The sequence below is a fragment of the Pan paniscus genome, chromosome 5, assembly GCF_029289425.2.
Source record: "Pan paniscus chromosome 5, NHGRI_mPanPan1-v2.0_pri, whole genome shotgun sequence".
Taxonomy (NCBI): Eukaryota; Metazoa; Chordata; class Mammalia; order Primates; family Hominidae; genus Pan; species Pan paniscus.
In genome coordinates, this window is record NC_073254.2 from 68,351,796 (window position 1) to 68,378,248 (window position 26,453).

Here is a 26,453-nt window from a genome sequence, read left to right on the forward strand (position 1 = left end):
GAGTTGTAGTGCAACCTCCGCCTTCGGGGTTCAAGTGATTCTCCTGCCTCAGCCTCCTGAGTAGCTGGGACTACAGGCACCCGCCACCATGCCTGGCTAATTTTTGTATTTTTAGTAGAGACGGGGTTTCACCATATTGGCCAGGATGATCTCGATCTCCTGACCTCGTGATCCACCCACCTCAGCCTTCCAAAGTGCTGGGATTACAGGCCGGAGCCACCTCGCCCAGCCATACTATCTTTTTGTCTCAACTTTCCTCTAACTCTGCATTAAAAAACAAACAAACAAAAAAACCCCAAAAAACCCATATCAACATCACTATTTCCTTAGCAATAGCTGTGAGGATTTCTTTTTTTTTTTTTCCCTGCAAATAAAGCCACCATGTCAGTTTTACTACTTATTCCAGCTTTACCCTTCCTGGTATGACACAGTCTGTTGCCGAGGCATGGCTGAGTGGCATTGCTGTGAGCTGTTCCTTATGGCTCCTGGCTTAGTCGTGAGTCCACTCACCATGGGCTTCCAGGCATCTTGTTACTAGGATAACTGAATTGTGCCCACGTGCAATGCAGAGATAGCCCTTGGGCATCTGTTTTAGATGTCTCTTTGGGCCAGGTGGGTCCATTTATAAGATTTCTCAAGAATCTGAGAGGAACCTCAGAAGAAATGCACTCTTCCCTTCTTTTCTGTCTTTTTTCTTTTGATCTAGGAAAAGTAAGATTAAACTAAAATTTCTGAGTCATCTCACCCACTTCAAAATTGCTTGGGACTTCTTGGGTATGGAGTGCTGGAGAATGCACTATTTAGTTTTATTTTTCCAATACCTTCTTATTGCCAATAAATAAATGTTTTCTTTTTAAAACTATTTCTGCTTGTCCTTCTTTGAATTGTAGTGATTAAGTTACATGTAACATTTGTTACTGAAAAATAGTAATCTAGTAAGCTATACCCTAATAGCTTTCTTACTTATCACTGTCCCTCCAACCTTATCCTCTTTCCCCACCATCTTCCATTCAACTGTCTCTTCTCTTAAAACCTTTCTGTAGCTCCCATCTCTATAAGATAAAGTCAGAGCTCCTCTATGTGCTATGTGAGCCTCTTCTTGCCCCTCCATCTGACTTTGATATGTCTCTCCATCTTCATTGACCTCAGTTACCTGTGCTGGACGTCAGTCTCTGCTGTAACATAAAGTGCTTCTAGTTAGCTCATTTCATGCCTCTGTCTTCTTGAGAGTTCCAACCTTTTCACCTTCCTTAAGTTGCAGTTTGAGCATCACACGTTTTCCGGAAGGCTTTCCCAATTACTACCCACAGGCCCCTCCTCTGGGCTCCCGTAATGCTCTCTGTGTACTTTTTTCATAACACTTGAAATTTACCCTTAAGTTATTTCTCTGACCAAGACTCCTTGACTAACCTAAGGAAGTTAATTGAATTCCTCTATTATTTATTATTGTGTCTTCAATGCTACTGTCATTCCTGGAATGGAGTAAGTGCTCAATAAATGTTTGTTGAACTGGACTAAACTTAAGGCAGCCTACAGGGTTTGGCAAGCTGGGAAATACTCGTTATGTTGCTGTTGGGGTTTTTTTAACCATTCAGTTGCGTATTCCTTTTTTCTATTTCTTTGATTTTCCTTTTCTAATGTCTGCTGACATTTGACTTTACTATTATTTCAGTGCTCTCTCAACTGGAACACACCTAGCTTGTGTGAGGCTTTACTGTTTTGTTTGTTTGTTTTAATTCTGGCTTTCTATTTGGCAGGTTTCTTAAAGCCATTTTAATTTGGCAGGTGTGCTGTTTTTTTAAGAATTAAGATGACATCTGTGAGTTGAAGAGACCTTAAAAATGATTTAGTTTGGCTTGCTTATTTTATGGCTAAAGAAACTGAGGCACATGTAGGCTAAATTACCTTTCAAGATCATACAGCTAATGAGTGGGAAGCTCGGACTGCAGTTTGTTTCTCCTAACCTTGGGTCTGTACTTCCTCATCACATCTAGTTTAGCCCTTAGGTTAACAGCCAGTAAAAAAGCACCTATTTAAATCAAAACTATATTATTCTTATGTTTAAGAACATCTTAGCTAGTTTTTAAATTATAAAATGATATATACTTTCTGGTTAAAAACTCAGGCAGAACAGATAAGTTGCATCTTTTGAATTATAAGTAAAAATCTTACCTCTGTTACCTGTTCCTCAGAACAAATTCCAGTGATTATAAATATTCCAGTTAATACCCTGATCTTGTGGGTCTGGATTTGGTTTTGAAGTTTGGACTTAACCTATATTAAATATCAAACATAATGTTATGTAGGCCTTTTTTAAAAGGAACCTAGAAAGATAAAAATGGAAGATTCTAATCTAGACACCATCACTAAAGCCAGAAATCTCTCCGTCACTGAAAAAAAGTGACGCTTAAATGTTCTGTTGTCTTTATTAGCAGATTTATGTTTAATAACCTTCAGCATTTTAGATGCAATGAGATCCTTTGCCTTTAGTTAGGTTTTCCTTCCCTCCCTAAATATGGAAACCATAGAAATACTGAAACTAAACTTTCTTTGTAAATTTTAAATAATGATTTTATTTTAAAGCCTTGTTATTCTGTAGACTTTAAGGGACATATAAAAAATATCCCTTTGTGTAGAACATAGTAAAACATAAAATTATTTCAAGTGGTTGGCAACTTAAATAGAACTAAAAGAAAAATGTTAAGAAAGTAGCAGTTGTCGCGGTGGTTCACACCTGTAATCCCAGCACTTTGGGAGGCCAAGGCGGGTGGATTACTAGGTCAGGAGTTTGAGACCAGCCTGACCAACATGGTGAAACCCCGTCTCTACTTAAAAATACAAAAATTATCTGGGCGTGGTGGCGCGTGCCTGTAATCCCAGCTACTCAGGAAGCTAAGGCAGGAGACTCTCTTGAACCCGGGAGGCGGAGGTTGCGGTGAGCCGAGATTGCGCCACTGCCCTCCAGCCTGGGTGACAGAGTGAGACTCCATCTCAGAAAGAAAGGAAAGTAGCAGTTGTCTGTCAGTGGATCAATAAGTATTCCATAGCTTTCCCCTGGGTATTACAAACTACAGGAAGAAAAATTATGCAGTAGCTGTCCTGTGTTTTATTATAATCTCATGGGCTGATGAAATTTTCTCTTTAGTTTCTGCTAATCAATAAAGTATTTTTACTCTTAGGCACTTTTAGCTGCAGCAATAATTCATCATTTTCTTTCATAGAGTATTCAGTAGTCTCAACATTTTTTTGCCTTTATTCTTAGAGCTTGCATATCTTTCTACTTTAATTATTTCTAGATCACCATAACAATGTGTTTATCATGCCCCTGTACATCTATTATGTATACGAAGTCTTGTTTTTTCCTTACAAGCGTCTTATATATAGGAAGACAAGGCAAACATGCCATATATAATGTCATTTTTAGGAGGTTATTTCAGTTAGCACATAGAATAAATCATTATATTTATGCTTGGTATACACTATACATGAACTTTTAAAATTTACAGCGTTTTGTTTGTTTGTTTCATTTTAGGTTGCCAGAAAGCTTTCCTGAATTACAGAATTTAACATGTCTTTCTGTAAATGACATCTCACTGCAGTCTCTACCTGAAAATATTGGCAAGTAAGTTTTTTTGTGAAGTTTGGGTGGATCAGGGTGAAAGGGGGTTTATATCATCAGCTCTAGCCTCCTTCCCTTTTAAAGCTCCTATTTGTCTACTCAGAAAGCCATTTACTCATTCTTTAATGTGACCTTCAAGAAAGATTATAGCCAGCCTCCTATGTTTTTGCATCTAATTGTCCCTAAATTTTATTGGTTAAAAAGGGTGCTGCTACTTGTTACTAGTAAAAACCCTAAATTGTTTAGAAGTGCTCTTTAAACTGATGTATGGCAAAGTAGTTAATTTAAGCCAAGTACTATGTGTCACGTAGGTGGTCAGTAAATACTGGTAGAAACAACCACTCAGTAATTTTAAACCATGCTGGAGAGCCAACAAACAACTCCATTAAAAACGAAAAGTATGTGCCCCTAAAGAACAGCTATGTCTGACAGTATTTGTGAACTGTGGATCCAAGAATAGGGAATGAGAATGGTGTATTTGGAGAGTGGGAGTGGAGCTGGGAGAGGAAAGGAATGATATGGGCACATTCCATGTTGCCGGCTTAGAGGTTGTGGAGAACCTAGTCATGGCAAGAAATAGAATCCATTGAAGACAATGTATGCTGGTGAATAAATGTTCTGTTATACATTCCCACAGACGAACTAGTTGAATTATCTTTGCAGACTTTTTTCACTTTTTCAGGACATACAGTAGGTTAAATCAGGTTGATGCAGTAGCTCATGGTTAACCACTTAAAAATAAAAGTCTGACTTGTCTACCCTAACCTGGTAGACCAGTGTTCCCTAGCATCATAAATGATTTTCCTTGTTTGTACCTGTCCTGCGTAAGTTCTAAGACAGAACAGAAACTTGCTCTTTGAGAACCACAGTAAGCAGTTGAGCACAGTCTGACATGTCTGTTTTGCAAAAGTTCTCTTTCCAGAGGTTTATAAGAATATTTGCAGACAGCTTTTCCCTCTCCTTTCTATCCTCTTCAGGCAGAAGACAACTAGCTGACACCTGTTCAGCCAGCAAGTTGGTGTTTTTCTGAAATGTACACTGATGTTTTATCTTTATGCCATTAGACTTGCTAATTAAAAATTCTGCCCTTAAACTCTCAGGAGGAGAAGAAGACAGGAAGCCCTCAATACACTCTAGGTTTATGGTATCAGTTGCAGAGAAAACAGTGGTATTTTATTGTGAATTTCATGCATGTACAATTCACTTTTGCTGTATCAAGTGTCAGATATTTATAATGTAACAATTTTTGTGCTGGGCATGGTGGCTCACACCTGTAATGCCAGCCTTTTGGGAGGCTGAGGTGGGAGGATTCCTTGAGCCCAGGAGTTCAAGACCAGCCTGGGCAACATGACGATAACCCATCTCTACAAAAACAAAAAAAATTAGCTGGGCCTGGTGGCCCAAAGCTGTAGTCCCAGCTACTTGGAAGGTTGAAGAGGAAGGATCACTTGAGCCCAGAAGGTTGAGGCTGCAGTGAGCCGTGATTGTGCCACTGAATTCCAGCCTGGGTGACAGAGCAAGACCCCATCCCCGCTTTGCCCCCCCAACACACAAAAAAATCTTAAATATAGTAGCTGTTTAAACACCCAAACTAACACTGTCCTCCTCTTGCTCCTCAGGATGTCTGGAGTTTAATTCCCTTGTTACCCTCCCTTCCATTCATTCTTAGTCTGCAGCTGCCTAGATGGTTCTCCTTTCTAGCCTCTGATTCCTACCCCTCTCCTTTTTTCCCATTTTGTGTCTTTTTAAAAAGTCTTAATGCTTTGAGATAAAATATGTTATTAAACCAGAGTGTCCCTCTCACCCTCTACTGTACTATTTTAATGGAAAGTATTATTTTAGAATACATTTTTTATAATGTTCATTATTATATATTTTCTGTTAATATCTGTACCTGCTTTTGTCAGTGTTCAAGATTTTTTTGTTTTGTTTTGTTTGTGGACTTAATCAGCTTCTGTTACTATTATAGCATTGTGGATACTGATTGTTTACTGAATAAAATGCCACTTTGATCTTGAAATTGACTGATTCTTATTAGGTCACTTTGTGAAATTAAATGAAAAAGAGAGAGTTTTCTATTCTTGGTTGTTAGTAATTTTGTTACCATAGCAAGAAACTGTGATTTCTTCCTCATGCATGCTCAAGTAATGGCCTGTTCTCACATACCAGAAAGAAACAATCAAAGAACAAATTCTTCCTTGGAGAAGATTGGGCATACCTGGTGTCCAAGACCTTGTAGAACATGCACTTGAAACAGTGAATTGTTGAGGAAATCTCATATATGCATAAGTGTACTACATTTAAAGCAAATTATTTGAAACTTGGAAGCTTTCCTTGTGGCAAGGCTTCATTCATTTCTGAAAGGATTCCCAAATAGTTTCTTTAGAGCATTTAGCACATTTAGTTAACCAATATTTAGTAACCAGTACAACTTCTTGGAGATGGAATTGTTTTGCATAGAAGACATACCTGTTTAATATTCCACAAAATTTGAAAGAACATGGAATGGCCATTTGATTGCTTGATTCTTACTGTTATCTTTGTGGAGTCTGATGTGGAATCTTTACATAAATTACCTCTGCTTATGTGGTCAGATGGGTAAACCACATTAGCATTGGCCTCTCAAGCTTCAGTGAAGATAGGACTTCATTTCTCCTCTTGGCACCTAGCACAGTAGTTGGCATTAAATGGGAAAGCTATGGATGTCTCAAGGACTTGGGCCTCCTCAGGATGGTCAGGGGTACTCAGACTAAGAGGGGAGGGTAAAAGTCTTTATATAGAGTGAGCAGACTTGCAATGCCTTGAACCTGGGGGCACCTGGACACATCTCTCCCATCATGTGTTTGGTTTGCCTATGGTCAGTTAATTTGAAGAAGTTTTTAGGAGTTGATGGCAGAGCTAGAACTGGACTACGGCTCTCCAGGTCCCAGTCCTGTGTTTTTTTACTACTCTACTCTGCCATTGCCATAGGACAGTTGGTTCCTGGGGCCCTTATGGGCTCAGTAACTTTCTTTTAATACTCCTGGAAATATCTAACAGTTCATTAAGTAGGTCCAAACATCTTAATAAGTGTTTATGTCCTAATAACCTAGTAGCTGTTTGAAAAAAATTATACATATAAGTGGAAAGAATGCATATTTTTATTTCATTCTTAAATATTCCCAATTATTTACAGTGGGTCCTCACATAACATTATCCATAGGTTCTTGAAAACTGCGACATCAAGTGAAACAAAGTATTATGAAGCCAAGTTTACCATAGGTTAATTGATATAAACAAGAGTTAAGTTACTGTGGCATATTTCTGATCAGAAAAACATTATCAAACTTCCAAGCAAAAACCCAAAACACTTCTAATATCAAACATTGACATAAATATGAGCTATACATAACATTTAAGAAAGGTTAATAAATACAGGTATAATTATTTACCTAATTTTTGGAGAACCAGTGAGGGATGGCAGTTATAATGGTGGTGGGTTAAATCAAGGAATAAATGTTTGCAAAGCAAAAATTTTAAGGAGCACTTCCTATGGTGCAGTTCAAAGACAATCATGAATAGGGTAGGCTCGCTGATTATTTTTGTACTGCATCATTTATTTTTGTGCATTTGTATGATTTTCATACACTTTGTTAATTTTTATTTTACAGTAATTTGTATTCATTCATTCATTTTCCATCCCGCTTATTCCAGTTCAGGTGAATGTTAAAATTTTTTACCTGCCTTGTCTCTTTCCAAACTGGCTGAGGTGTTTCATTTAATGATTGAAATTTTACATCTTTCATCATGCCTTCCCCAGTGATTGACAGGTGAAATAGATCCCAGACTTGCAGGTCGTACTCCCCACACAATAAGCACTTTAGTCCTTTGTCTTTACACAGAAGTGTAGTTGTTCATTGTTTAATTTTATGTATATAACTGGTGTATGTACTGGGATCAGCTTGTACTCTGATACTACAGGAACCTTGGTTGTCCAGTTCTCTTTGTGTCTGTACCTACCCTGGCATTGTTCTCACATACCAAACAAATACACGTGACAAGGTACAGAGTATTGCCTCCTTTATTCCACCTGCTTCCAACATCACATCATAGGCAGTCAAGCTCAGGTTCTGGAAGATTTATGCTAGGACCACTTTAGCCTGTTCCTGCATTGTCACTTTTTTGGCCTGATGCGGTTGTACTCAATTTCTAGAAAAAGTTGTTTAAAAGAAGCAACTATTAAAAAAAAACAGCTTCTGTTGCTCTAAAACCTTCCAAGAAAAAATAATTATTGTCTATTAATACTGCTTAATATCTCTGATGTAATATTAGGGAGACAATAAATTTATTTTTAAAGAAACAAATGCTTTACCAAAAGAACTGGTAAGCTTTTTCCTTTTTAATAACATTTCCAACATTTATTTTCCTGCCTTTGTTGCCAGTAAGCTTAAAGCTAATTCTGATAACCAGTGAGAGCAGCTGTGTTCTTTTCTGTGCGATGAAGGGAGAGATGACGCTGACAGTCTCGGTGGGGTAGGGACTCTTTGAGGTGCATACACTGTCTCATGACACCCTTCTTCCTGAGGCTAGCTTTACCCATCCTGAGCTTTATTAGCTTCCTCTGTGAAATGGAGATAAGTGACCTGCCCAGGTGTGCATTGCTGGTGGGTGGTAGAGCTGGCATTTGAACTTAGTTTCTTCCTTGAAGATACTGCATTTTCTTTACTGCATGCTTCTCATAATGAACACATTAGTGTCTCCCCTCTTTCATGGCCCTAATGTTGTTTCATGAACCTTTTTGCATATTTGCAATTTTTAAAGACTTATTTAAATCCCCTTTAGAAAAAAGTTGGGGTATAATTAAGTGAATGACTTTCTATGTCACTGCAGATGCCGGTTGGCATGGGAGAGCATGCAGTGGGGTCTTACTGAGTCGAGTTCCAAGTCTTGGGACAGGATTTCAGAAAACTATCTGAATAAAAAAAAATTGATATTTAGATATGCCCTTAAAAACAGTGCCTAGTCAACAATGGCTTTTTACTTTACTATCACTAAAAACACTTAGAAGATTCCACTGGTAAGGCCAGGAAGGATAATTTTTGCTTTAAGGAGTTTTGAAATGTTGGTACAATGTGTGAATGAATTTGTCTTTCAAAAGAACATTTTAATACTGAAAATATTTTTCTTGGGATCAGTTATATCAGTTTCTACTCAAGCCACACACTTTGTGTTTTACTTTTTAAAAATGAGTTACTCTTCAGATGACATGATCTTATATAGAAAGAATCCTAAGGAATCTGCAAAAATTATTAGAGCTAATAAATTAATTCAGGAAGATGGCAGGATACAAGATTACAAAACAAAAATCAGTTATATTTTTATATATCAGCATTAAACAATTGTATTTACAAAACACAAAAAAGTATAAAATTCTTAGGATAAATTTAACAGAAGAAATGTAGGACATGTACATGCTAAGTATAAAACATTGAAAGATTTAAAGAAGACTAAGTGGTAAGATAATGTGTGTTCATGGGTTGATACTTAATATTGTTAAGATAGCAATACTTGACAAGTGGATCTACAGACTCATCTTAAGCCCCATCAGAATCCTTACATATGTCATTAATTGATTTTGACAAAGATATCAAAACAATTCAGTGGAGAAAGAATAGTCTTTTTAACAAATGCTGTTGGGAAAACTATGAACATACAAAAGAATGAAGTTATACTCCTACCTCATGCCAGACACAAAAACTAAATCAAAATCAGAGATCTGAATATAAGAGCTAAAACTGTAAAAGTCCTATAAGAAAACAGGGGTAAATCTTTGTGACATTGGATTAAGCAGTGGTTTCCTAGCTATGACACCAAAGTCTGTGTAACAAAAGAAAAAAATGATAAATTGGACTGCATCAAAATTTAAAACTTGTGTGCATCAAAGAATACTTTCAAGAAAGTGAAAAGACAACCCACAGAATGGGAAAAAATATTTGTAAATCATATATCTTATCAGAGTCTAGTTACCAGAATATATTTAGAACTTTTACAACTCTGTAATAAAAGAACCAACCCAATTAAAAATGGGCAAAAGATTCAAATAGGCATTTCTTCAGAGAAGATATGCAAATAACCAATAAGCATATGAAAAGATGGTTTAACAGCATTAGTCATCAGGAAAATGCAAGTCAAAACCACAATGAGATGCTACTTTATACCCTCTAGGATGATTATAATTAAAAAGATAAATGCTAACAAGTGTTGTTCAGGATGTAGAGAAATTGAAACCCTCATATGTTGTTGGTGGGAGTGTAAAATGGTTTAGCCCCTTTGTAAAACAGTTTGGGGAGGTCCTCCTTAAAATTGAACATAGTTACCATGTGACCCAGCAATTCCATTCCTAGCTATGTATACTCAAAAGAATCGAAAACCTAGGAGGGTTATTATTGGCATTATTTATAATAAAAAGGTAGAAACAACTGAAATTTTCATCAGTGGGTAAGTGGATAAACAAAATGTGGCATATGTATACAGTGAAATAGTATTCCTGGATGAACTTTGAAAACATGTTAAGTAAAAGAACCAGACACAAACAATCACATATTCTATGACTCACTTTTTACAAAATGCATGCTATAGTCAAATCCATAGAGACAGAAATTAAATTATTGGTTGTTGGGTGTTGTGGGGTGGAGGAATGACTTCTAATGAGTATGAATTTTCTTTTCGGTATGATGAAAATTTTCTAGATTAGATAGTGGTGACGTTTCTATACCTCCTGAATAAATATATTAAAGACCACCGAACTGTACACTTTCAAAGGTGAATTTCATAGTTTGTGAATTATATCTCAGTAAAAAGAATGGACCTTAGGCAAATTTGAAGCTGGGTACTGCTGAAGGATGATGTTATACCTGGGAAACCGACCCAGTTTATTCTTACAGGAAATACTCTGTAATGTAACCTTAAAAGTAGTGTGCTAAGATCATTTTGTTTAGTTACTTGCACCTGGTGATCAGGCAGGTACACATAGCCAGAGTCTCCAAAATGCTCAAGTGATGTAGAGTGAGAGTGGAGGTCAAGAGCACACAAAAACTCCAGCGGCAACTGATGGAAAATTCTGAGGTTCTGGGAAGCCTATGATTGTGTCTGGGAGCATGCTGCTTTGTCTTTACTTGATATGCCCTTCCATGAGATTCTGTATCCTTTACCGTTAAAGAAACCAATACCCTCAAATATGTTAGCCTAAATATCTCTACTCCCTGTTTAACTGAGTTGTCTTCTCCAAAAATAGCATTCTTAGAGGAGAAGGAATATATGTAATGAAATAGTCCAGTACCCGAAACAGTTATTCAGTCACTAAAAGGTCATTATCAATAAACATTTAATTACTACAAGTTGCTGATAGAAGTAGAATGAGTAGGCCCTAGGTTCTCTGGCAGATTGAACTAGAGCGCGTGGGTCTGATTTTATGTCTGCTGAGTCTGCTGCCCTTGGGAATGGTGACCTTAATTTTGAGTGAGCTTGAGCTAAGTGATCCATGTGGCCCCCAGTCACAAGGCCTAGTGCTAGGCAGCTTACCTATATTATAAGTGCATGCTGCCTAAAAGGAGTAAATCCTTTTTTTGAAAACTATTACCATATTTAATGTTCTTTTTTGAGTCCTGGGAATTACTATAAAATATTTATTATTTCAAAAACAAAAATAAAGATTTTTTTAAAAAAGTTTTCTAGAGCAAAGCCACCATAAGAAAATTTGTAACCAGAGGTTTTTGAATTCTAATTTGATGCTGAAAGAGTAGAAGTATTATGAATGTATAAGCAACTCCCCATTCCCCCATTAATAGTTTTTCCCAATCAAATAATGTTGCCATAAGTAGTTGTTGTTTTATATATTAATGGGTTTACAGTGAACTGCCACTTGTTTGTTTGGTCTACCTTAATGTGTTTTACTCTTTATTTTCTTAATGATTTTGGCCGCTAAAATGGAAAAAAATTAAGTGGGTTAAAAAGGGTTTTGAAAACATAGTGGAGAACAGATGTAAATTCCTTAAAGTAACCATTCATCCAGTCACTGAAATAGAATCCTAAAAATACAGTTGGCCTACATTCTGACTTACAAAAGAGTGCAACTTTTGTCCCTGCTATTATGAACAGTGTAAAACATTAAGAATTAGTGTGCTGAGAAGAAATACTTCATGTATTCTCTTCCTGCAGGAGCTTGTTAGGTGTGCTCTCCTGCCCCCCAACTTCCTTTGTTGGTAAAAATGGTAGGAATTGACAGGGAGGATAGAAAGTCATGTTTTTTTTTGGTAGGAGGAGGAAGAAGAGGTCATTCCAGCAGTATTGTGTAGAAATTAATTTGTCAGAAATTAAAATTGAAGGATGAAATGTTTGTTAATAGGGTTCTAGTTAAAAAAATAAAGGTATCCATAGACAGTAAGATACTGTGCAATTGTTGAAAAAATACTGGTATGTACAAATAAAAAATGAGACAAAAAAAAAATCTGGTAAGTGAGGAAAGCAAAGTGCCAGATATATATGTATAGAACGCTACCTTTCTTGTAAAAAAAAAAAAAAAAAAGAGGGAGAGAGACTATATACATTCACACCTAAAGAAAGCCCTGCATGAATCCATATGAAATTTTTAAGGTAATTTCCTGTGAAAACGGTTTGGTAGTGGGAAGCTGGATTGATGGGGGAAAAGAAGAAACTCTTTACTGAATATATTGTTGTAAATATATATAAATTGGCCGGGTGTGATGGCTCATGCCTGTAATCCTAGCACTTTGGGCAGGCCTAGGTAGGCAGATCACCTGGGGTCAGGAGTTCGAGACCAGCCAGGCCAACTATCTGGTCTGGTGAAACCCCATCTCTACTACAAATACAAAAATTAGCTGGGTGTGGTGGTGCATGCCTGTAGTCCCAGCTACTCGGAAGGCAGAGGCAGGAGAATCGCTTGAACCCAGGAGGCGGAGGTTGCAGTGAGCCAAGATCACACCACTGCACTCCAGCCTGGGTGGCAGAGTAAGATTCTGTCTTAAAAAAAAAAAATATATATATATATATATATATATATATACACACACACACACATATACACATAAAAATAAATATGTATATACATAAATATATTATTACCTATTTGCAAAATTGACTTACCAACTCGAGTGAGAGGCAGCACAACATAGTGGTTAAGAATGCAGATTCCCTGGTGAATCCTGGCTTTTCTACTTGGCAATTTTGTGAGACCTTGTTCAAGCTTCCTCTCTGTGCCTTAGTTTTCTCATCCGATAAGTTAATTCTCATAAAGAAGTTATAACGAAGTCTGTCATAGAGTAAGTTGCCAGTATTATTATTAGTAGTAGTAGAACTATTAAAGTGTTTAATTTTTAAAATCGCATTTGTAAAAGTTTTAGAAATGCCTGATTCTTTCTTGTATCTCTGTAATACCATGTTTAACTGAAATAGTAGATAAAGGCCTGTGGAGGTTGGGTCTCCCTCTGTCTCTCTTGACCTTCTGATTAAGAGCTTGGGCTCTTCAGCACACAGGATTAGGTTTGGATCCCACTCCCGAAGCTGCTCAGGAGCATGTTCCTTATTGGGGTGCTGTAAGAGATGTGAAGATATTTGAATTCAATGGGTTGCTTTGATGGGACAGGGACTTGACTGAAGATACTGTATTCTGAAAGACCACAAAAGGAGATTATTCATTCATTCACTTTTGTGTTAATGTCTCTGTTCCAATTCTGCATTTAGGCTGATTCTGTTTTATGTCAGCTCTGTTACTACAACAATTTGGAGAGAACCATGTTCTGGAGTGGGCTGGTTGGGTTCTACATTTTGGTGAAGGACTGTCCAAGGCAAGCTACTGATGTGAACCAAACCCATAGTTTCATTCTAGAATCACTTAGTGATACTTGGAACTGAGAATGACTTGTCCAGATTATGCTGTGAGGTTTGGGCTCATACAGGAGGTAGGAGTCTATAGTCAGAGGCTTTGTTTGCTTTCTGTTTCTTCCAGTCCAGTTACAGACAATGTTTGATGAGTTAAAAATTGGCCAATGCCAGATGTAGGGCCTGTCCTTCAAGGAGTTTTTTAGTAGTGGAGATGACATCCGTGATTAGCAGCATCTTGTAGCAATCTTTCTGAAGACCCTGACTCAAGGCACACACATTTGTAAGGTACCCAGCTGCACTTAGGGACAAAGGGTGTCTTGAGGAAATAAGGCAAGAAACTGGCTCTGTTAACTTGAAGGGAAAATGTATTATGCTCTAATTGCCATAATAGATATGATTATATTTATTTTAGGGAAAATCGAGATTCAGCAGTAAACACCTCAGGCAAGCAAGCCTAGCTAATTAGTGAGGGACAAGCAGGATTCAAGCCTGGGCCCCAGGCCTCTCAGATTCCATGTGCTCTTTTTAGAGTGGCTTTCATCAGTGGCTCTATTGAGTCTGATTATAATATCCAAGTTTCTTTATTTTAAATAGTTTAAAATAATTGGGGAAGTATTACCTCAGAATATAAGGATATTCTTTTATATACAGGTTGAGCACTCCAAATCCAGAAATCTGAAACGCCCCCAAATCTGAAACTTTATGAGTGCCGACCATTTGCTCAAAGAAAATGCTCATTGGAGCATTTTGGATTTCAGATTAAGTATATTGCAGATACTCCAAAATCCAAAATTTGAAACACTAACAGTTCCAAGCATTTCAGATAAGGGATACTTAGCCTGTACTTTGTTAATTTTTACTTTTGAAATATTATAAAAATATGATATTTTTTGTTGTTGATGTATCACCCATACATCCACATTTTCTTTACTTCCCCCAAACAGTAGAAACTTACGAGGTTTTGTAGCCAGAACTTTTTTATTTAGCAGGATGTTATATCTGGGTGTTAGCATGATGGGGGTGGGAACTAGGGCATTTCAGCAGTATTTTTGCTCAAGTGTTGTTTGCTTATAGTAACTGTAGCCTATGCCATTTGCTCTGAAGACAAAATTTAAAGATAATTTTAAAATATGTATCACATTCTTAAAATAAAATCAAACAGCAAAAATTCCAGTGTCTCTTCGTATGTTTAGGAAGGTAAGACTTATGTATATACCTAAAACTGAGAGGTGTTTTTAAAATTTAAATGAGAGAGTTCTGAAGAACAGAGACACCTGGAGATGCCTCAGTCAGTGAGGGTGAGGGCAGGAGCTTTGGCATTTGGCCAGGGTCGAATTGTGGTTTTGCCTATTTCTATCAAGTGGGCCTCACACAAAACCTCATGGTCCTAATCATGTCATGGTAGCATCATCAACTTGCTGGGTCATTACTAACCAGATGAGATGGCTCACAGAAGGCACCCTGCACAGCTCCTTCTGCCTTAGCAGGCGGGTTTCTCCCCCTTGGCTCTGGTCTATGTTTCAGGCAGGAGATGCTGAGAGCATGGCTGTGGAAACTTGGCATAACACTCAGCATGAGGCTGTGTGAAACTGCTTTGCAAGATGCTTTCAGTGATGCCCAGAGAGTCAAGTTTTTGATGCAAAGAAGGACATTTTCCTTCTTTCATTAGTGGGTGTCCTTGGTTTGTTAAAATAGGTGTGAAAGTAATGGATACCGAAGAGATAAAATGACAATCCTAACATTCATTTTAAAAATTTAAATGTGAAAATAGCTGAGGGATTACTGTCTTCTTAATAAAACTGGTTAGGCATTACATGGAAATTTAAAACTGAAAACAAAGCCCTTTGTTTTTAAATTTTTACTTTTCAAGTAAAATTATGATTTACAGATTATTTACAGATTGCTTTTGGAAGGAGATACTGGGTGGTGTACATCTCATCCTCCTCCCCTTCCCTTTGTTGTTTCTTCTACGTAAACACTTGGTCAAGAGAAAGTAGAACTAGAGAACTGCAACTCCGCACCAAGTTACATTTGATTTGAAGAACGTTGGTGTTAATTTCATGGTGACATATTAGCGGGGAGTTTTTTTTTCTTTTTTTTTTTTTTGAGATGGAGTCTCGCTCTGTCGCCCAGGCGTGATCTCAGCTCACTGCAAGCTCCGCCTTCCGGGTTCATGCCATTCTCCTGCCTCACCCTCCCGAGTAGCTGGGACTACAGGTGCCCGCCACCACGCCCTGCTAATTTTTTGTATTTTTAGTAGAGATGGGGTTTCACCGTGTTAGCCAGGATGGTCTCGATCTCCTGACCTCATGGATCCGCCCACCTCGGCCTCCCAAAGTGCTGGGATTACAGGGGTGAGCCACCGCGCCCGGCCGGGAGTTTGTCTTTTTAAAAAGAAATTGAAAGTTTTGTTCTTGCTTTAAGTATGAAAATTATTTGGTTTTGTAAAATTGGAGAAGGAGGTGCAGGATTTTTACATTTCATAGTACAGTTAAAATATATTTTCTGGCCAACAGGTTTTAAGCATGTATACACACTGTTCATTTAAATTTACATTTCTGGATGTTATAAAACCAGCCTTGTTAGTACACGTGATTCTGGCTTTTTTGTTGGAAGGAGGGAGAATGGAGGATTAAGGCAGATTAGAGTGTTGGGATAATGTCTGACTTTTTGTGTTCTGTGTGCTCAGAAATGAAATTCCTCCAAATCTGGATGTTACTATGGTGATATTAGCAAAATGTGACTTTTTGGTTGGTATAGTTTAGTACAGTGCTTGTAGGGGCAATAGACTGTGTCACTTGTTTTCTGAATCAATATGTTTTGCCAGTGCTGACATAACTTCATGAGGGTTTCTGGTGATGCAGAATTGCCACTGCCTGTCAAGATTTGCCCCATCTGTCAAACATCTGTCACATTCCACTGTGCTCCTAATAGACTGGATTACACCCAAGAGGCTGGAGAATCTGATGAAGAGAACCTCATTCTAGGGTTTAATCCAGAATAAAAGCAACATTATTATAGCTACCATTTATTAAATCAGTCTGTGTTCCAGGCACTGTGCAAGATACATTATGACATTATCCTGAATGCATTTAAATGAAAGTTACTTCCTTAGCGCAGCTGCCACTTGCTCCATGAATTTATGATCTTAAGTAGATCAACTTGGACTCTCTGGACTGAGATGTCCCCTACTTTAAAACAGGGATGATCTCTCACTGATACTGGGAAGAAGAGCTCTGAGCTCTGCAAGACTAAAGGTGCTACTGTTTTATGGTAACTGCATTTTTGGCATTTGAAAGTCTAGATGCACACATTCAGCTTCTGTCTCAGTCCTGAGAGTGGTTGTGTTTTATTGGCTGATGAGTTATTTCCACGTATCACATGTACAAGGTATTTGAATGAAGGTGCTTTGTAGTCATAACACACTACTCTTTTATTAATTATTAATATCTTAAGATTACAATTTGAGAAGTAGAGATGGTATTGTTTTTAATGGGTGTGGGGGGGTGGCGATGATAGGTATTTTTACCCTGGTGAGTGACCTACTAGGTTTTATTAAGTGTTGCAACTTGTCCAGTGTGTGTATGGGGGAAGAGAGGTAGGAAGAATCTCAGGAATTTCTCTTATACTCTTTTTTCCTTCTGTTCATTTCTAGTCTTTATAACCTGGCTTCACTGGAACTGAGAGAGAATCTTCTTACATATCTTCCTGAGTGAGTCTTTGGGGAAAATAAGAGGAGATTTTGTGCAGAATGAATTTAAGTATTTAAAAAAACAGGACTACAGTATTATGTGAAAACATTTGTGTGTTTTGGGAAGTTTGGGGAATGCCAGCCAGCCTTTTCTTAACAGTCCTTCCTGTGCAATATTTTCTACCATAAAAATGAAAATGGACCTTATTTTTGAAGCTAGTCCAAGTGAGGGATACTATATTGCTCAGCATTTCTAAGTATTCTCTAAGTGCTCTTTATTTATTTTTTAAAATAGCTCTCTTACCCAGCTGCGGAGACTAGAAGAACTTGATTTAGGAAACAATGAAATATATAATTTGGTAAGTCCGTATTAGAGATTTGAATTTAACTTTGTTTTTAGTTATGATCACACAGTATTTGGGGGAGTTCTATAGGGATCTTTATGAAGCCAGTATTTCCACAGATGTAACTTGGGGATACTAGAGAACCAGCTTCATTTCACACAAGTTAGGAATTATGATTCATGGGTGGGGGAGGTCAGGACTAGAGATGCTGGACATAGGTGGAAACAACTGGCATTCTTGGGGAAAGTTTGGGCACTTTGAGGAAAGGGGCTGGATGTTAAGAGAAGTACCAGTGAACATCTGCTAAGGTACCCAGTTGTTAACAGATGAATTCAGTTTCTTTCTTTCTTCAGGGAAGACTGAAAATTGAATCTTTGTTACCATAACTTTTTTTTCTTTTGTTTTAGCCAGAATCAATCGGAGCCCTCTTACATCTAAAAGATCTCTGGTTGGATGGAAATCAACTGTCAGAATTGCCTCAGGTAAGTGGTAATTTCACAGTGTCTCCCAAAAACATAAAACAGCAACAATAAGCTTTGTATATTTCCTGCTGCCACATAAGGTTTGCTATAAAAGGATCTTGGAAACCAAAAACGTTGATTGAAAAGGCACATTTGGAAAAACATATTGAGCATGCATCATTCTCCATTGCCATATAAAAACTGAAAACCTCAACCCACCATTTGTAAATATAGTAAATATTTCCTTTAGTTTGTAAAATCTGTATTTTATTGTGTCCTTGCTACCCATATAGCTTACTTCAAGCCCAGCAGATTAGTAAATTGCCAGGACCCATGATTCTGATGGTATACCTTTCTGCCACTCCATGATGTGCCAAGTGCTTTGGGATAATTTGACCATGTTTTGCCCCGTAATAATTCATGTAAAAGCAATGTTAAATGCTTTTATTTCAGATATTTTCCAAATGTTGCTTATGGTTTAGCTGGCATGTCATAGTGTTCAGGCCTTTCCTACTGTTCTCAAGTGGAAGAACCATGTCCCAAATGAAGTGGAGTCTTGTATAGACATCTGAGCACATAGTCATCTTGTGGAGTCTTAGCAGACAGGCCTACATTCTAAGACAGAAACTGAGAAGTCTAAAACAAAACCAACAGGCATTTTCCTCTTGTATTTTTTTCTCCAACTATTACTGACTTTTATTCTTTGATGTCTCTCACAGCCAGTTTTTCATGTGACCAGTTGTAAAGGGCTCTGTACTTTCAGTGGGGAATGCCATATCAATGCAGGGAACCCTAGTACTAGAAGAAAGCACTTTAGTAAATTTTTAGTTGTTATAGCACTGAAGTTTCCATGATGTCATCTAATGACTAATGGAACTAAGGAACTAATTTAAGTCTGTTAATGAGATCTTGGCTACAATTGGGAAAAGGAGACAGATTAGCAACTCTTGTGGGTAGAGTTCGATTCGTACTTAGATTTCTCTAGGAAATATGTGGGAAGTCCTGGTTGAAAGGATGCTAGTTACTTTAGAAGTCAAAGTATGGGAGAAAACTATCATGACATTATCAGGAAAGTAATATCTGTGGGACATAAAGGGGAAAGGAAAGAGTTGTGTATGTTCAGATGTGTGTAAATGACTGTGCAAAGTGTGATATTCTAAATACAAAGAAATTAAAATTCCAATGTGATTGTGCTGTAAATGATTATTTAAAAATCTCATTTGCTCCTATAGTATAAATTTGTGTTAAATCAGCATAAACACACCAAAAAGTCTCAAATAATTAGAATGATTTTTCTTATCTTCAATGATGATGGAAAGAGAAAGATACAAAGGCATTGTTAAAAGGAATTAATGAAAAGTAAAACAACTTCAGGGATCTGGCCTGAAATTAGTATAAATCTAGTCTGGTTTCCTTTAGACAGGAAATACAGGGACAGGATCATAAGGCAATATCAGGTGGATGATAAGCTGGAAATAATAGATCAGACCAAATTAAATATAGATGGAGGAATTTGTACTCATGTAGACATCAGGGAACCACGAGATGTTTTTTGAAAAGAAGGTGGTCCAATTATAGGACGAGAACTGGCTGTGTTTCAGGAAGGAAATGAGGAAGCACAGTTTATGGAATGGTCTCAGGAAAGGGGAAGTTAAGACTAGAGCCCAAGAGGCAGAGCTGACAGTCAAGGTAAAGGAGTAATGAGGTTAAGATTTAATATTGGAAAGTGGAATGGAAAAGTGGAGTCAGTGATAAGAGAGAAAGCTTGCACTTTGGGAATAGAAGAAAAGGTAGGTCTTGAATAGAATGTTAGACTCATGGAGGTACTTTACCTTATCCTGGTAGACTGTTTTCACTAAAGGCAGTATGCTGCTTTTAATGTTAAAGATACAGATAGATATGTATGTTCCAGTTTTGCTGGGGAGCAATTGCATTGATGTTTGTGCTAACGAGTGCTACCTGTCATGGAAGGAAAATACAAAGTAGGTAGGTTCTTACCAGAGGAAATCCCAGGGTCACCCTGCAGTGTAAGCTGCTTTCTAGAGATCAGTTCCGAACTTGAAAAGCTACATTCTAGCCTCCTTTTTCTTTTCTAATTGTGTGACCCTGCAGTCGTTTTTTCTCCTGTATTTTTCACCTATTAAGTGGGAATGATTCCTTGCCTGCCTGAAAGGTGGAGGGCTTTGCGTCCCTCCCAGCTCTGGGTCTGTGATTCATACAACTTCCCACTTTCATTGGAAGGGGATCTAGGAATTTGCCCCTGCCTTCACATTTGGATTCATGCTAAAGATAACATCCTTAGGACCGCCCTGGGATTTAATTGTGAAAAATCACTGGAACAAATGCCTCTGCACTGTGGCAGGTTTAAGTGTGCGTTTATTTTTCCATGTCATTGTTATAGGAAATAGGAAATCTGAAGAACCTGCTGTGCTTAGATGTCTCTGAAAACAGGTTGGAAAGACTTCCTGAAGAAATCAGTGGCCTGACTTCATTAACGGATTTAGTCATTTCCCAGAACTTATTAGAAACGATTCCAGATGGCATTGGTAAGCATTGGAAATCACTAACTGCTAAACATACTGCCTGCTGTCGTCTTGAGGGTTTGGAGCACACTTTGATCCTTTGGTCACCACTTTCAGTTGCTGAGGATGTGGCTCCTTAAAGTCTCCTTACTGGTTTTTTTTTTTTTTTTTTTTTTTTCTGAGATGGAGTCTCGCTCTGTCGCCCAGGCTGGAGTGCAGTGGTGCAATCTCAGCTCACTGCCAGCTCCGCCTCCTGGGTTCACACCATTCTCCTGCCTCAGCCTCCCGAATTGCTGGGACCACAGGCGCCCGCCACCACGCCCGGGTAATTTTTTGTATTTTTAGTAGAGACGGGGTTTCACCCTGTTAGCCAGGATGGTCTCTATCTCCTGACCTCGTGATCCGCCCGCCTCAGCCTCCCAAAGTGCTGGGATTACAGATGTGAGCCACCATGCCCGGCCTTGCTGTTTGTTTTTAAAGAAGGAAAGTAAAGAGTATTTGTTACAGCAGAAGTTTCTCTATATGCAGATGTTTCTGTCATCCTGGCTTGGTATCTATTACTGCCGTCGTTACTTTTAAGCATCGATTCATCTCTACTTCATCTGTATCTTCTCTCAATGATTTCATGAGGGATTGCCCCAAATAATAAAATGTATTTAAGGCATATGAGCAGTCACTAAGAAATTTCTAATTTGGCATCCTAATAGTTTATGAGAAAATAACTGACTTATTCCATGACCTCAGGGAGGTGCTGAAAGAGTGGCATAATTGAATTGAGCCTTTTTTAGTACATCGATCATCCTTTAATCATTCTGTGCTATTTTCTTTAAAAAAAAAATCAATCTAGACATTTTCCTTACTATGAAGGAACTTAGTCCAGTGTGAGAAATTAAACGCAGAGAAAGTATAAACAGATACGGACTTGGGAGCTCCATCGTAGCAAAGCCACTTTGAAGTTGAAAGAGACTGTATTTAACCATAGAGTTATCATAGGATTGCTGTCTTTAATTTTATTCAGAACATCACATCAAAAGAAGTTTTTGAAAGGTTTTCAATAGTTGGAGAATTTGTATGGCAGAAGACCACTCCCTCCGTGGTATGTGGTCAAGATGAAAATTTCAGTAGAAATTCAGACATTGTGTTTTGGTTAAACCCAGCTGGAAAATCGGTAGGGGTTTTGGCTCTATGCAGAGATGTTCACTGAGAATCGTTTATGGCATCTGAAAAGGGTTGTAGAGACTGGGCATGTTTCGTTGCTTGGAATAGGAAGCAGCAGCAAGCATGAGAGGCTGACTTCAAACATTTAAAGGACTGTCTTCCAAAGAAAGAGATGTATTACAGCTTTCTGATCAAATGGGCAAAATGAAAGTATTGTGAATTTCATTTAAGAAAGAGCTTTAAAAAGCAAAGATGGCTGGGCATGGCTCACACCTGTAATCCTAGCACCTTGGGAGGCCAGGAGTTTAAGACCAGCTTGGGCATCATAGTGAGACTTCCTATCTACAAAAAATAAAATTATTAGCCAAGTGGGGTGGCACATGCCTGTAGTCCTAGCTACTCAGAAGCCTGAAGGGGAAGGATTGCTTGAGTCCAGGAGTAGGAGTTTGAGGCTGCAGTGAGCCATGATTGTACTGGGGTACTCCAGCCTGGGCAATAGAGTGAGGCCCTGTCTCTTAAAAAAAAAAAGCAAAGATATGTTACAAATCAGTTTGGGCAGCTTAGTGAAGAAATGAGTACCTTGTCACTAGAAGTATTCAAGGAGAGGCTAGAAGACTAGTTGCCAGGAGACCTCTCTGTTGGGGTGAGATGTTTCAGTGCTTGGCTGTGCTATTCAGCATACCCTGCAGAAAATGCTAGTGGATCTCCTGACCGTGAGGGCAGGTGGAAACCCTCCAATGACAGTGTTAGGCTATTGATTATGCTAAATAAAGAGCTTAAGAACTGGTTCCTTCTCCTATCTTGCCCTGTGGCTGCACCCGAGGCAAGATACGCCTTTCGGTATTTTTCTTTCTCCAGCTTTATGACTGTGTTAGAATAGAGGATGTTTTCTGATGTAGTGGGGAAAGTGTCAACGTGTTAGCCACTCAGTAGAGAATGAAGGGCGCCTGCTCTGTAGGCTTAATCCCATGACTTGTTGAAGTGAGAATCTGAATGACTTTACTAGTGGCTAGTGGGGACTCTGAGGAGGCTGCAGTAAGATTTGTTCTTCTTTCCCATGAACAGTGGGTATCACCAGGATGTCAAGTCTTCCTGGCCTGAGTGAAATAGACTACATCCTTAATATGGCTTTCCAGAGGTTACTGCTTTATTCTGCACCTGTAGAAATACCACACTGTAGGGATCTTCGTTGAGTCATTTTCATTCATAGGTGATTTAATAAACTATTTTTTTTGTTTGTTTATTGTAAGGATAATGCTTGGAATAAAATGAAAGTCTCCTCTGTGCATGAAACACCTCCACGGAGAGAAAGCTGTTTTGTTTTTCTGTAAATTTCTTGGCTTTGATGCAATGTTTTTATGCTTTTTAAAATGTTTTGTTTCTAATTGCTGACCGTTTTTGATGTTCTAAACAAATTATTTTAACTCCCAACCTTCAGTGATCTAAATGATAGAGTTTCATAATGTGAAAAGCTAGATGAGGAAAAAATAAGTAACTGTTTAAAACAAAAAGAACAGCAGATAGGAAATTCCAAGCAGTGATTACGAAAATAATTGTAACTAATGAATTTGATAATAATCATAATGCTTTTACAGGAAAACTAAAGAAACTGTCAATCTTGAAGGTGGATCAGAATAGACTCACACAGTTGCCTGAAGCAGTTGGGGATTGTGAAAGTCTCACTGAGTTAGTTCTTACAGAAAATCAGCTCCTGGTAAGTGTGGTTTGCACATATATCATAAAGACTTACTAGGGTAGATTCTACTTAATTTGTAATTTGAGTGGACTAAATGGAAATTTCTTCATATTACATACCAAAATGGTCTTACAAAGCAAATGCATGACCTAAAGATCAGTTTTTAACCCGCTTAAGCAAAGAAAGTGGTGCTTAGGTTTCCCTGTTGAGCCTGTGTCCCAGTTGTGGTGCTTTGAATATAGGGACTGAACAAATGCCTCACAGATGTCTCCAGTGAGGTGTGGGGATAAGCTACGCTCTTTGGATGTGTTGATACCCCAGCTGTGGTGCCCAGAGACCACCACTGGGAATATTCGTCAGGATTCCTCTGGCCTCTCTCTGGGTTCTTTGAGAAAATGGGAAGAGCAGGAGAGAAGAGGAACGAGATGGACGTTGGCCAGGAAAAGCCTTGGCAGGATGGGGGCTGGGAAATGCTCTTGATCAAGGAGCCAGAGGATGGCATCTGATGGGCTCTGGTTAAGGCTGCTTCTTATTAGAACTTAGAAGTGGAGGGGACTGGAGGGGTCCTCCACCTGGACCAGTCTCCCACCAGACAAGGGCAGGGGCAATGCGTGCACCCCCTGGCAAAGGGTGGGTGGGCAGGGTGGCAGCAGATCTCAGTTGTCTTTTCCTGTCCTGCTGCCCCCTGCTTTTGTCAGCCCTTCAGTTGTCACTTCTCCTTCCCCCTCTTTTAGTTGTCATATAGCACTCTCTTTTCTTCAGTTTACTCTCCTACTTTTCTCTTTTCTCCATCTTCATTTTGTCATTTTATTTTTTTTTTACTCTCTTTTCCCTTTTCCTTTTCCCTTTTCTCCTTTCTCTATAAATAGAGTAAGTAATGTTCTTTAGGTGGAAAGAGCAGAAGGGACAGCAAGAAAGGATGGAGTGCACAGATGTGGGTGGGGAGCCCAGCAGCCCCTCTCCTCAGACAGCTGAAGCAGCCAGCCTCTGGCAGGTGTGGTGGGAGTTACCAAATCTTCCAGTCCTGCTTTGTGATTTTAGGCTTACAAATAGTAATCATAACAACTGTAAAAATAATATTCACCCCTGGATTGCACTGGAGTGTTGAAGACCCCCATGTGGGTGCCAGCCTGGTTCTGGTAGAGCTCTGCTCCCCACTCCAGGATGCTCACCTTTCTCCCATCCCCATAGCCCTTGCCTTCCCCTGCCCATGCAGCACCCTGCTTCAGGTGCTGATTCCCTGCCCCAGTGCTCTGGCTTCCACGGACATCTAAGCCACTGTCCCAGTGTGGTCCTTGAAGGTGCAGGCAGGGCAGGAATGAATCTTGAGGGTGCAAATTCTCACTTACTTGAGTTGAACAGCATCTTTTTCCCTTTACAAGATGTTTCCCTGTTCCCAGGTCTCTACTTTTGACTTCATTCCTTTAAAACAGACTTATCATTTCAACAAAAATTCAAAATACTTAATGTCGCACCCCCTAAGTGAACATTACAAATATCTGATATTCAGCAAGAACTATTGCTTCTGTTGCTGGATGAGATTATATTTTTTAGGTCCTTGCAAAGATCTTATTTACTGTGAGCCATGTTAAAAATATGTGTTAAATTAATAGTGAAATTGTTATTTTAACAGACCCTGCCTAAAAGCATTGGAAAACTAAAGAAGTTGAGCAACTTGAATGCAGACAGAAATAAATTAGTGTCCTTACCAAAAGAGGTATGTGCTTTTAGAGAAATCACATGATAATAATTATGAAGAAATAATAATAATACATAAGGGATCAAAAATGTCAAATGCTTTGAAAAGATGCATGTGTTGTTTTTTAAAGGTGTGAACTCTAAATCTGTGAGTATAGAGCCAACTGGAGGAATTATGTCAAAGAATGATCATCAGTAACATTAAGGAGAGTTGGGAAAGGTGAATTTATAGGATTTTAAATGGGAGAAAGAAAGAGATTGACATTTTGGGTTTGATATACAGAGAATGGTGACACCATTGGCAGAAATTGATAATTTGGGAGTTTGGCAGAGGAAGTGGATGACTTTGGGTTTGATTTTTGAATTTAATGTGAAATTAAGCTCTATCCCATAAGCAATTGGAATTATAAAAATTGATCTTGATGCAGCCATATTTCTGGGCAGAGATTTACATTGGGCCATGCTCATGTCTTGGATGAGGTTGAACAAACTGTTCACAAAGGCATACACATAGAGGAAGGTGAATGGGAAGCTAAAGCCAGCTTCCTAGGAATTTTTTTTTGGTTAGTAGTCTAAGCAGGAGAAAATGAGACATCACCATCTGTTGTGGAGAGTAGCTGTATGGACTGAGAGGCATTTAAATTCTGGCTAGGGAGGTGGAAATGCTGACAATGAGGAGGAAGCTTATAGTGGGTCAAACAAGGAGGTGTCTAGTGTGTTGTTTAAAAAGAAGGCTTACAATTAGCCAGGCGTGGTGGCGGGTGCCTGTAGTCCCAGCTACTCGGGAGGCTGAGGCAAGATAATTGCCTGAACCTGGGAGGCTAAGGTTGCAGTGAGCCGAGACCACGCCACTGCACTCCAGCCCGGGTGACAGAGCGAGACTCTATCTCAAAAAAAAAAAAAAAAAAAAAAAAATGAAAAGAGAAAAAGAAGAAGGCTTACTTTCTATTGGGTACTAGAAGTGCTTGGTTGGAGAAGGATAATACTGAGCTTGATTTTTTTTATCAGCAATAAAGCCTAAAACTAGCTGTTGATGAGCCTTCTCCTTTGCTGGGTCCTCATCTGGAAAGGTATGGTATTTCCTTGGATGATATGATCACTGGCTGGGTGTAGTTTGCTTCATATTTCTGTTTTGACTTTTTCTAACATCTATTTTGGTGTGATTTCAAAGCTGCCTTCCAGCCAGTCAGAACATGTGGCGTTCTCATTTTCCTAGGGCCACATCTCAGGGTATCTGAACTTCCTCTTTCCTTTCCTCATCTTGGTGTTCGGCCCACAGTGTCCCAGTCTTCTCCCTGGGTAAGGTGGCCAGCATTTCTAAATGGAGACATGAGAATATTTACTATAAACATGATCATATTCTGAAACATCCTTAATAGGAACAC

General features: G+C 38.6%; 1 protein-coding gene across 1 annotated transcript in view; it reads left to right on the forward strand.

Annotated features, from left to right (window-relative positions):
• The window catches only part of LRRC1 (leucine rich repeat containing 1), a 128,514-nt gene that overhangs the window by 83,491 nt on the left and 18,570 nt on the right, over positions 1–26,453 (forward strand). The window contains exons 4-10 of the mRNA XM_003828938.5: positions 3,533–3,622; positions 17,154–17,210; positions 17,485–17,548; positions 17,941–18,015; positions 20,396–20,540; positions 23,270–23,388; positions 25,004–25,087. Coding sequence (XP_003828986.1) covers positions 3,533–3,622; positions 17,154–17,210; positions 17,485–17,548; positions 17,941–18,015; positions 20,396–20,540; positions 23,270–23,388; positions 25,004–25,087 — 634 coding nt within the window. The remainder of the gene's footprint in view (positions 1–3,532; positions 3,623–17,153; positions 17,211–17,484; positions 17,549–17,940; positions 18,016–20,395; positions 20,541–23,269; positions 23,389–25,003; positions 25,088–26,453) is intronic.